The following is a 13,126-nucleotide window of genomic DNA, read 5'->3' on the forward strand; positions in this document are numbered from 1 at the left end:
GCATACGGGTAGACCCCACATAGCGACGTGTAGTCGAATAAATAGGATGCGATGCTAGCGATTGTACTGCTAGAGCTTCGTCCTTTAATTTACTTACTTGCTTCCTGGAATTCTTCTCCGAACAAGTTATCTCCTGTACATGGGAGGTTTGTTAGTTTCTCGTGTAAGTCTTCACGTATCGAACTTGAACGTAACCATGCTAGTCTGCGGGCTGCAATGGCTGTTGCAGATGCCCTGGATGATGTTTCATGTGCTTCGTAGATTGATCTCAAGAGGTGTCGAGAACATTCCTCAATGTCATGAAGAGGCTGAGGTATCTGTTCCGCCATTGAGGAATGAGTACCTTTCATAGCTTGCATGCATTCATAGAGGTACTGCACCATGTAGAACTGATGTTGCATAATTCTTGCAGTTAACATCGAGTTATGGAATATTTTCCTGCCAAACTCATCTAAATATTTGTTGTCTTTTACCAGTGGAAAATTGGTATGCAACTTTGTCTTCTTGAATCTTTGCATCGCCGATTCTACTACAAGTGATGCATGAGGCAATTGTGGTAGAGTGTATAGTGACGCTTTCTTCATACGAAATTTTATGTCTCTTTTCCTGGAAACAGCTGCTATTGTATAAGGGGCCTCCCAGGATTTTTGTAAGACTGAATGCAGGATATCTTGTGGTGGAAAAGATGTTGGTTCCACCTGAGTATCAAAAATCTTTAGAAGACCAAGGGTTTCTGCCCTAGGGTCTGTTTCTTTTTGGACCTCTAGATGTAGAATGGTACCCATTTTTTCTAAGAATTTTGGGTATGTTAGGTCTTCAGGAGGAGAATACGGTTCTTGTATGTGGTCCTGCAGGTCTGAGAGACATCCCACTGATGATGATGGGGATGTTTGTATTGAAGGAGAATCTAAAGATGTCCCCTGGTTATGAGTTGGTGAGGTTGGTTGGTTTAACATGGGAGATGTCGGTGGGTTTGTCAACTGCTGTTCAGTAGTTTGTGCTCTATGTTGTGTAGCATTGTCATCAGCAGTATTAGTCATCTGAAATGATGATTGAAGCGTCTTGTAAAAGCCTGCTAAAGATTGAGATAGTTGGTAAAAAGCTTCTCTTGTATGAGAAGGCATTATCATACGACTGTCTGGTTGTTGAGCGATAACTGGTTGAGGTGAAGTTGTAGGAACTTCTCTATCTCCTTGTAGTCTATTGACTGAACTATTCCTTGAATATTCTGAATCTGAAGAAGTGCTCGAGGAAGAAATTTGTACTATTTTTCTCTTTGAGCAGGTATGAGCTTTACGAGGTGATATAGAAGTAGAAGGACTTATCTCCCATGTAGCACTCCTCTTTGGTAATTTAGTACGGTGGGAGTGACTTGAATACTCATGATATTCATCAGATGATGTATCAGTATCTGTGGCTCCAGTCTCTGGAGAAGAGCTGTGTGAAGGGTACCGTTTCCGCTTCAAGCTCGTCTTTAACTTCCCAGTTGCATAATTATGTTTTCCATGCGCAGATTTTGATCTATGCGTTGATTTAGATTTATGCGCGGTTTTATGCTTACGCGCAGATATGGAGTTATGCACGCGTATGCGCGACTGTAGACTTATGCGCACTTGTATATCTGTGCGCGGAAGTAGATTCATGCGCAGTTGTAGATGTGTGCGCATAACTTTTTGATGTGGCGCGCACATGGGTCATCGGCGCCGATGTGTTCGGCGCTGTGTGCATAAGTTTCATTGTAGTCGGCGACAAACGCGCAGGGTTCTCCGGCGCCGTGCGTTTCTTCTGCGCCATGCACGCCGGAAGCTGCGCGCAGACTCCTTTCTCGGCGCCGGTATGTCGGTCTGCGCAGACAACGCCATAGGCGCAGAAGTCTTCGGCGCTGAGGATTCCACCTCTGATGAGGTTTCTTGCGGCTCTGTAGGCACTGGGGATTTTCGAGAACCCACTGGCCTTTGTCTTTTTTCCCTTACCTCCTATATAGTGGAGGACTTAGGATTCAACTTCAATTTTTTCTTTTCGGTGGAGCCAATGAAGTGAGCGGGCCAGGCGATGAATGAGCCTCTGACGGATCTCGTGAAGCAAGAAGTTCCTGCAGCCTGTAGGCCCCTTTGTTTTAATGCTCTAGGTGACATCTTAGAGCAATACTCACAATTGTCTCGATTATGACTTGATCTGAGACATTTATAACAGCGGTCATGTCCGTCCGTGACCAACATTCTTTTTCCACAGTTACAGGGTTTGAACCCCGGTTTTGACTTTTTTTTTTTTAAATTTCTGTTTTTAAACTGAGGAGAGATCAGCTCCGTGTGCGATCCCGCTCGCGGAAAAAACAGACTGAGGAGATGCCGTTACTTTCCTGCGCGGGAACACACGCGCAGCCGCAGAGAGCAAAGCTCTGTTCTCTGCTTTGACAAGCTCCGCCTCCCGGGCCTGATTGACAGATCCCATGACAGCATGGCTAATTCAGCCCTGCTATCGACAGGAAACCTGGTACATACAGGGAATGGGTAGTTTTTGCTGACACTTGACAGGAAAAAGACAAAGGCATTTAAGTTAATAAATGGAATGATTGTGCAAAGTGATGTAACAGCAATACAAAGAAACACGCTAACCACATATTAGAGGAGGAGGTTTAAAAACCAAAGATTTTGTCTATTGCTTAAGCCCTTCATCAAGTTACATTTGATATACAGAATTCAGTTTTGAGTCAGTACCCTCAAATGATATCTAGATGTTAGCAAGTACCAAAAAAAAAAAAAAAAGACAATTGCACACTGCTAAATGGGTCAGATATATATGCTGAAAAAATATCCCAGCTGGGACTATTTTCTTTAGAAAAAGTGCAAACAAGAAGGGATTTAATTACACTGTATAATATATAACAATGCACCACAAACACCTTGCTACCAATCTTTTTACCTCAGAAGCAACAAACAAAACAAAGGGACATCCTCTTAAGGCAGTGAGGAAATTATCTCACCACTTCCAGAGGAAGGAATTCTCTACTAAAAGAAAGAGCCAAAATTACATAACATCTTGCCAAGAATGACACACAAGATTAAAAATAAAATGTTCATACAAAATTCAGACACATGTTGGGAGAAAAAAAGATTGGAGGATATGATGAAGCAGGGGAAAGCAATGGCCCAGAGACTTATCACCACTAACACATTTAGGGTACAAAAGGAATTTTTTTCCCTAAATGGGCTGCAGAACTAGAAACAGATGCATAGTGGTTTTTAACCTGCTTATGGATTATAGCATAGGGAGAACTGTAAACGATTAGAAGATTTGAATCAATAGACTTCTGGTCTTGTTTCAATCTAGCCATCTATGGAACTGTCAACAATTATGAAGTGACTTCCGTGTGTCACATACAGACAAAATGAAATGCTCAACAATTTCAATTCACATATCTGGTAGAAACATGACAGAGCTCTCTGTGGCAAAGGAACCTGATGAATTTAGCAGGTGGTACCCGACGTCAACACTGTCTTCTTCTACAAATGGTGATTTCAATAATATGTGATGTCTCCTTTTGACATGGAGGTCAAATTTTAATTACAACGAAAACAATGGTATTTTCACTAATCTCATCTTTCATACTTTGAAAAATTCACACTCAAAATTAATAAATAAATGATAGTTTAAGATTTCAAAAGGTATTCTCACCTCAGGATCATCATCATCAAAGTCATGGTAACTGGAGTGATCAGGATTATTCACCTTATCCAATAATTCAATAGCAAGGGTGCGGTTTAAGGGCTGTGAGACAAAAGGATGCTGCAACAACAAGGTGACATTTTTAAAAAATAAGTCTGTCCTTAACCAACAATCTCCAAGTAAAATTATTTCAAGTGAACCAAATTAGTTACCCTAACTTCCAGAAGCCAGGAAAGCTGCCTCCCTGTAACAAGTGTTCACTGACAACAGCATTTCTCCAATTACGTGACTATTTCTGGCACTGAATGGATAGAAACTGCAAAAGACTTCTTTAACTTACATAGCATTTCCCATGCTATAGCATCCCCACCGCTCCCCTCAGTTAAATTCATTTAGCTTTGACAAAAAGAAAAATGCTGTTGAAAGGGATATGGGTGAGTCTGTATGACTGATGAACTGTTTTCAGAAAACACTGTTTACAGGTAAGCAACTTCCCCTCCAAGACTAGCAGTTCCCAGAGTCACAAAGTAGGACTTCTCAGTTAAGTGTTGTCAAACAAAAAAAAAAGGAAAAAGCAACAGCAACAAGAATGACCAACAGAAAAGAGCAAAAACAAAGTTACTTACCCTATCATAGGTTTTCTGAAGACAGCAGTTCACTAGTCATACAATAGGTTGATGCCATTCTAATGGGGCCAAGCTAAACATTTTATTCTACAGTTTTCAAGGAAAATCTTCACTGGGCATGCACAGCAATTCCCATGCAGACATGCACCCACAGCGTGCCTCAGTCCTGCCAATAAGGTAAGCAACAACTCCAGAACGGTAGAAGGGTGAGCTTGTGTGACTGGAACTACTGTCCTCAGAGAACATCCATTTACAGGTTAGTAATTTTATTTCTATCCAAGGATAAAGCAAAGTTGCTTACCTATAACAGGTATTCTCCAAATACAGCAGGATGTTAGTCCTCACACATGGGTGACAACATCGGCTAGAGCCTGGCACGGAAAACTTATGTCAAAGTTTCTGGAACTTTGACTAGGCACACTAAGCATGCCCAGCATGTCCTATACCATGCGTCCACATGAGGTCCCTCTTAGGTCTTGTAACAGAATTATAATAAATGAAAACATATAAGGAGAAAACCAACTCAACACGGTGGCAGGCAGGTTTCATGAGGTCTAACATTCTGCTGTCCTACTAGAACACCTGTTACAGGTAAACTCTGCTTTCTCCTAGGACAAGCAGGACAGTAGTCCTCACACATGGGTGAATCCTTAGCTACGCGCTGCTCCCTAACAAAAAAAGGAGACCAACGGGCACCAACCAGGTGCCATGGGCACAACAACCATAACAGAGGGGGAGACAGTCTGAACCCAAGCAACGGGCCCTAGGCAGGGGGAGTTGGGTTCTACATCTCGAAGAGATTCCTGAGGACAGACTGGCTGAACCTACTGTAATGTCGGCCATCCTTATCCAGACAGCAAAGGGATGTGAAGGTATGGAGAGAACTCCACGTTGCAGCCTTGCAGATCTTCTCCATGGGCACTGCTCGCAAGTGGGCCATAGAATGAAAGAATAAACCTTGACATTACTCCCAAGATGCAGTCCCACCTGGGCATAACAGAAGGAGATGTAATCTGCTAGCCAACTGGATAGAGTCTGTTTAGTAACAGCAATTCCCAACCTATTCCTAGCAAAAGAAATACAAAGTTGGGTGTACTGTCTATGGGCTTCTGTCCACTCCAGATAGAAAGCTAAGTCTTTCTTGCAGTCCAAACTGTGCAGTGCTCGTTCGCCTTGGTGCAAATAGGGCCTGGGAAAGAATGTTGGCAGGACAATTGACTGGTTAAGATGGAAATCCGTCACAACCTTAGGCAGGAACTTAGGATACGTACACAAGACCACTCTGTCATAAAAAAAACTTGGTGTAAGGTGGATAAGTCACTAAGGCCTGGAGCTCGCTGGCCCTGTGCACTTAAGTGACCACCACCAAAAATATGTCTTTCCAAGTCAGGAACTTCAGGTTACAGGAGCGCAGCAGCTGAAAAGGAGCTTTCATCAGCTGAGCTAGCACCACATTGAGCTCCCAAGGCACAGCAGGAGGCCTTAGGGGAGGCTTCAATTGAAGCAGGCCCCCACATGAAATGTACAACTATAGGCTGTACAGAGATGGGCATACCATCTACACCATGGTAGTATGCTCCAATTGCACTGAAATGAACTCTAACGGAGTTGGTATTTAAGTTTCAGCCTCCGACAGGTGTAGAAGGTGATAAAGCAGTTTTTGTGGGGGGCAGGAGAATGGATCCAGGGCCTTCTACTCACATCACACAGAAAATCTCCATTTCAGTCCATAGGACTTTCTAGTGGAAGGCTTTCTGGAAGCCATCAAGACTTGAGCCAGGCCCAAGGTAAGAGAAGTGTGAGGTTTTGATCTTGCACTTTTCTGGGCAGATTAGACAACCACAGATTGGTGATCCAACTGAGGTTTGCGAAAGCCTGGAGCTGACTGAACGAGATAGGTGGTGTCAGGTTTCCTGTGGACTGGAGCCACAGAGCCAGGATGTTTCCAGTTCTTTTTGAGGAGATCCAGAAGAACCTGTTGGATAGGGATGGAGGTTATTTCCTTGGCAGCATCCAGGAATTGTGCTCCATCATTTGACGCCTGTCATCTTGTTCAGTCTGCAATTGGAAGGGGACCAATTCAGCATCTCCTTCACAAAATTTATAAAGGAAAGGTCCTCTGGAGGAGAACGCTTTCTGCTTTCAGTAGGTGAAGGTGGTGAAGGCAAATCATCAGTGTCTGGTGAAGAATCATCAGTCCAGGTGTCATAGGGATCAGCACCTGCTCCTCTTAGGGACTAGCAGAGGATCCCTGAAGGTCCCGGTCGAGGATCTGAAGGACTCGAAGGAATAACTGGAGGCACCGATGAAGGCATCGAAGGCACCAGCATAGAGGGCATCGATGGATGGCTCAGTGGTGCCGATGGACACGTCGATCAGTGGCACCGAACGTATCGGCATTGATGGCTGAGGCATCAGCAAAACTCCCGATGAAGGGATGTGGAACGGTGTTTCTCCTCCCGATGACAAAGCAAGCAGAGAGGGCACCGGAACCATCAGTGACCCAGAGTTCATCGGTGGAAAAGCGGCCATGAGCGCTTCCATCCTCGAGAACAGCGGTGCCAACGCTGCTGGAATCGGGTCGGTGGTCGGTTCCTCAATCAGTACCGGTTTCTGTGCCAGAGGAACCTGGAGTTGATGCATTGCCTTGTCGATGTCCTCCTGAACCATCTGGTCCAGTTCTTCTCGGAGACCTGGAGCAAGCAGCCCCTGCTTCGGAACAGAAGAAGGAGGCAGAGGCATAGCCGGAGGGACCACCGTTAAAGGCGGAGTCGCGGCTCCCGATACCCTGTCAGATGAGGGTTGCCTCAGTGACCCGGTCGCCAAAAAGGTCGGTGCCTTTTCTGGATGGGGTTTCTTCGACGGCAGCTCGGACGATAGCGAGGTCGATGATTTCGCTCCTTCGATGGTCCAAGACTTTCGATGCCAGTGGCGATGTTTATCTCTACGATCTCCTTGATCCTGAGGGGGAGTAGAGGGTGTCAAAGGCAGAGAAGTAGTCGATGCCGGATGGTCACCGGCCGGAGTGCGATGCTGGCACGAAGTTGACGGTGCCGGCTCTGACTATGTCGATGCAATGACTGCGTCGGGGATTGAGCATGGAAGAGAAGTTCCATTTTCTCCATTATAGCCTTGCGACCTTTTGGTGTCATGAGGGCACATTTGGTGCAGGTTAGGACATCGGGCTCACATCCGAGACACATTACACAGACTTTGTGAGGGTCTGTGATGGACATAGTACGATTACAGTCCGGGCACCGGCGGAACCCCGACGCCATGGCCATGAAAAAATTGAGCCGTGGTACAGTCGACGGCCAGTAGGCCACAAGGGCCAAACCTGACTGTAATCAACGGAAAATGGGTAAAAAACTTACTGGAGTACCGCAGCTTGAAAAAGTTTAAGGAGGGATCCCTGTGGAGTAAATTACATTTTAAAAATTCCATGAGGAAAATTCCTGTCAGGAATCTCTGCAGTGCTCCTTAACCGCGTGGCTACTGCTGCACGGAAAAAAGAAGACTGAAGGGGGACCCCTGCTGGCTGCAGGGTTAGTGCTATCAAAGTTCTGGAAACTTTGACTGAAGTGTTCCGTGATTGGGCTCCATCGTATGATGTCACCCATATGTGAGGATGACCATCCTGCTTGTCCTGTGAGAACAGAGGATATGCATACAGAAGACTCTTGCCCCAATGGCGGGCAAAGGCGTCCGAGGCTAGTTTGCCCTCTGATCTGTACAGGGAGCAGACATGAATCACCTTTATGTTGCAGGACAACGTGAACAGATCCACATCTGTGCTCCCCCAGAGGCAGAAGATCTGGTTCACAACCACCTGGTCCAGAGACCACTCGTGGGATCTGAAAGCACGAATCAGTTTGTCCACTATCACGTTCTCCATTCCAGCCAGATACATGGCCCTCAGCACCATCCCATGGGACAGGGTCCAAGACCATATCTGGACTGCTTCCTGACACAGGAGGTATAATCCCATGCCTCCCTACTTATTGACATAGCACATGGCTACTTGGTTGTCTGTTTGAATCAGGACAACTTTGTTGGTCAGCCGGTCTCTGAAAGCCCACAGCGCTCCAGGAAATTAATTTGACAATGTACTTCCTGGGCGGACCAGAGGCCCTGGGTGCGGAGCCCCTCTACATGAGCCCCACCGCCCTCCAGGGTGGACGAATCCGTGGTAAGGACAATTTGGGTTGGGGGGACTTTGGAAGGATATTCCTCACTCCAAATCTGCGAGTACCCATCACCAGGACAAACAGTCCCAGAGAGACTGATTCAGATGCAATCCTGGAGGCTCTGAGTGGCCTAGTGCCACTGCGACCTCAGGGTCCACTGGGCTCTGTGCATGTGCAAACATAACAAGAGAGTAATATGGATAGTTGCGGCTATGTGGTTCAATTGCCTCAACTTGTGCCAAACTGACACCTGCTGGCTCTGTTGAATCACTGCCGCTATGGACGTCAAGGTAACCACCCTGGACCGTGGCAGGAAGGCTTCTACCTGAGCCATGTCTAGGAGAGCGTCTATGAAGTCCGATTGAGGTGACAGGCTGGGATGGGACTTCAGGTAGTTGGTGCCGAACTCTAGTGACTCCAATACCTGGATGGTCAAGTGCATGGACTGAGTTGCTCCTGCCTGAAGGGAAAACATTCATTCCCAGCCTGTGGAGGTGTGCCTCCACCATGGCCAGGCATTTTGTGAAGACACATGGGGCCAATTCGATGTTAGCCCGAACGGCAACACTCTGTACTGGAAGTGCTGTTTTCCCACCACAAATCTGAGATACTTCCTGTGACTTGGCAAGATCTCGATGTGAGTATATCATCCTTCAAACTGAGGGAGCAAAGCCAGCCCCCTTTTTGCAAGAGGGGAATTGAGGTGCCCAGGGAAACCATCCTGAACTTTTATCGTTAGAATATTGTTCAAGGCGCTCAGGTCTAGGATGGGATGGAGTCCCCCTGTTCTTTTTGGAATAAGGAAGTACCGGGAGTAGAATCCCTGCCCTCTTTGCCTTGGTGGAACAGGTTTGTCTGCTCTGGCTGTTAAGTTGGAGAGCTCCCATATTAGTATCTCCTTATGCACTACTGGCCCCAAAATGGCATGAAGGGCAATTTTGATGAGACACACCCAATAGGTTTAATTGTACCTTGACAGACGATGGACAGAACTCACTGGTCTGAGGTTATACTGGGCCATTAAACTGTGAAGAACCGTGTGATCCAGCGTCTCAGGTACAGGTGGCTGGCTTATGCTCCCTACAATGCATTCAAAACCATGTCCCGGGATTTGACTGGGTAATCAGCTGTGGCTTGGGAGCCTCTCTGCTGCCTGGAATGGCTGCAGGAGCTCACCCGTTGCGAACAGGAGCGAGGGGCAGGAGGTTATTACTTCCTTGGCAGTAGAAAAGACTTCCTAAGAACATAAGAAAATGCCATACTGGGTCAGACCAAGGGTCCATCAAGCCCAGCATCCTGTTTCCAACAGTGGCCAATCCAGGCCATAAGAACCTGGCAAGTACCCAAAAACTAAGTCTATTCCATGTAACCATTGCTAATGGCAGTGGCTATTCTCTAAGTGAACTTAATAGCAGGTAATGGACTTCTCCTCCAAGAACTTATCCAATCCTTTTTAAACACAGCTATACTAACTGCAGAACACATTCTCTGGCAACAAATTCCAGAGTTTTAATTGTGCGTTGAGTAAAAAGAACTTCTCTCCGATTAGTTTTAAATGTGCCCCATGCTAACTTCATGGAGTGCCCCTAGTCTTTCTACTATCCGAAAGAGTAAATAACAGATTCACATCTACCCGTTCTAGACCTCTCATGATTTTAAAACACCTCTATCATATCCCCCCTCAGTCGTCTCTTCTCCAAGCTGAAAAGTCCTACCTCTTTAGTCTTTCCTCATAGGGGAGTTGTTCCATTCCCCTTATTTTGGTAGCCCTTCTCTGTACCTTCTCCATCGCAATTATATCTTTTTTGAGATGCGGTGACCAGAATTGTAGACAGTATTCAAGGTGCGGTCTCACCATGGAGCGATACAGAGGCATTATGACATTTTCCGTTTTATTCATCATTCCTTTTCTAATAATTCCCAACATTCTGTTTGCTTTTTTGACTGCCGCAGCACACTGAACCGATGATTTCAATGTGTTATCCACTATGACACCTAGATCTCTTTCTTGGGTTGTAGCACCTAATATGGAACCCTCTGTATCGTGTAATTATAGCATGGGTTATTTTTCCCTATATGCATCACCTTGCACTTATCCACATTAAATTTCATCTGCCATTTGATGCCCAATTTTCCAGTCTCACAAGGTCTTCCTGCAATTTATCACAATCTGCTTGTGATTTAACTACTCTGCACAATTTTGTGTCATCTGCAAATTTGATATCTCACTCGTCGTATTTCTTTCCAGATCATTTATAAATATATTGAACAGTAAGGGTCCCAATACAGATCCCTGAGGCCTCCACTGTCCACCTCCCTTCCACTGAGAAAATTGCCCATTTAATCCTACTCTCTGTTTCCTGTCTTCCTCTGACCCTATCTAACCTACCTCCTTGCTGAGGAGGTCGGGTCTGAAGTGTTGGTGGAGAGTTGTTGGAGAGTCTCATGGTGGTCCCGCAACTAGCTACTGCATCCTTCACCTTATCTCTGAAGAGATTCTCTCCCATACATGGCAAGTCAACGAGTCTTTCCTGTACCTCCAGTTGGAGATCCAAGTCCCACAGCCATGCCGTTCTGTGGGTGCTGATTCCCGCTGCAGAGACTTTTGATGCTGTCTCGAGAACATCATAGGCTGTACGAACCTTGTGTTTTCTGCACTCCAGGCCCTTAGGCGCCAGAAACATGAAGGCATCTTGCTGCTGTTGAGGCAGCTGCTCGGCCGCCTCCTGTACTTGCTTCCAGAAGTTCCACGAGTATTGGCTCATGTAGAGCTGGGTAGGAGGCAATGCACGCAATGAGCATGGCTCCCTGGAATACTTTCTTTCTAGGAGCATTCATCTCTCTATGATCCTTCACCAGGGGTGCAGAGGCATGTGTCCGAGAGCCCTTGGCCCTCTTGAGAGCAGATTCAACCACCACTAATTGGTATGACAACTAATGTTTCTCAAATCTGGTACCCTTCTGGAGGAGGTAAATCCAATTAATCTTCCTGTTCACGGGAAGTACTGCAAGGGGATGTTCCCAGATCCTCAGCAGCAACTCCTTAAGGATCTTGTGCACCAGGACTGCCACGATCTCCTTAGAGGCCTCCATGACCTGAGGGATTTTCAGTATCTTATGCCTGCCATCCTTCGTCAAAAACTGAAAAGGGATAGCCTCGACCATCGTCTGCAAAAAACCTGTGAATGTTAAGTCCTCTGGTAGAGACTTCACTCCTCTGGAGGAGAAGGCTCTGAGGGGAGACTCAGTCTTCTGAGGAGGAATCTACAGTGTCATTCCCCCCCAGCAGTCATACAGAGCTTCATCCTCTCTGTAATCCACAGGGGATGGGGGCCCTAGGTGCTCGGTCTTTGTCCAGAGGCGTGGGCACTGGTAGCACTGGTGCCGGCCCCAGCAAAGCTGGATGGGAGGCTGCAGATCTCTGTGTCCCTGTCAAAAGTTCCATGGGAAAAAAAAAAAAAGAGACTGAAGAGGAACCCTGAGTGGACGCGTGATATTGGGCATGCTGGGCATGCTCAGTGTACCTAATCAAAGTTCCAGAAACTTTGACATAAGGTTTCCATGCCAAGCTCCATTCGATGATGTCACCCATATGTGAGTGCTACCATCCTGCTTTCTCCTAGGAAAAACAATTCACCTATCACATAACTAGGAATATCAAGCTAAGGGATGTCTTCAAAATAAAAAAGGGAAGCCAGCCATCACCATCACATGCCAACAGGGCAGGGTCACTTTTTGGTGGGATAAACTCCCTTTATTTTATTTATTTATTTTTAAGAATTAACACAACCTGAAATTAAAAAATGGGCCCTGTAGAGATAGGTAGATGGAGCTGGCCTCTACCCTCAAAGGCTTGCTGAAGAACAGCCCAAATTTGCTGTTGCATCAAGAGCTGTCCAAACATTAATGGGATATGACTGAATGGACTGACCTTCATATTCTGGTCTTGCATCTCTCCAATAAACATTGACTTTAGATGGGCTACCAATGCAGCCATGGCTCTGATATTTTTTTGAAATGTCCCGTTCTCTCTTCCCCCCCCCCCCCCCCCCCCGCCCCCTTAAGATTAAACCCACTAGGGAATAAGCAGAAGATATGTAATCCACTAACCAATTAGACAGAATCTTCTTTGATACATCCATTCATTAGGGCAAAATGATGCAAAAAGATGGATAGACTTTAAGATCTTTATTTTGTTCTAGGTAGTAGGCAATGGCAATTTTGCAATTCTAAGTGTAAAGGGATTGTTTACCTTTGATGGCATAGGACTTTGTCAAATTATTATTTATTAATACTTTATATACTGCCTGTAAAGACTCTCCAAATAACATATATAAGTTCTTAAATTGACAAACAGCAACAATAAAATAAATTCACAATCTGAAACAAAGCATAACAGTATTTCCAGGAAGTCACCAGTAGGATGCTTTGATTATTTCAGTCCTAAAAAGCTTGACAAAAAAGCCAGGTCTTTATAGTCTTCTGAAATTTCATAAGATCTTTTTCCAACTGAATGTCTGGGGGAGTGTTCCAAAGAATAGGTGTTATATATCATCACTTTTGACCAAAAATTACCACAGCAGCTGTATTTTGCAATAACTGTAAATGCTTTAACTGATATTTCAGTGTCCCCAACAGTAAAGAGTT

At 45.5% G+C, this 13,126-nt stretch overlaps 1 protein-coding gene across 3 annotated transcripts in view; it reads right to left on the bottom strand.

Moving 5' to 3' along the window:
* MAP4K3 (mitogen-activated protein kinase kinase kinase kinase 3) overlaps nucleotides 1–13,126 on the bottom strand; it is a 1,052,401-nt gene that overhangs the window by 541,566 nt on the left and 497,709 nt on the right. For all 3 annotated transcript variants that reach the window (XM_029594354.1, XM_029594353.1, XM_029594355.1), the window contains exon 12: nucleotides 3,676–3,786. In XM_029594354.1, coding sequence (XP_029450214.1) covers nucleotides 3,676–3,786 — 111 coding nt within the window. The remainder of the gene's footprint in view (nucleotides 1–3,675; nucleotides 3,787–13,126) is intronic.

Source organism: Rhinatrema bivittatum, chromosome 3 (genome assembly GCF_901001135.1).
Source record: "Rhinatrema bivittatum chromosome 3, aRhiBiv1.1, whole genome shotgun sequence".
NCBI lineage: Eukaryota > Metazoa > Chordata > Amphibia > Gymnophiona > Rhinatrematidae > Rhinatrema > Rhinatrema bivittatum.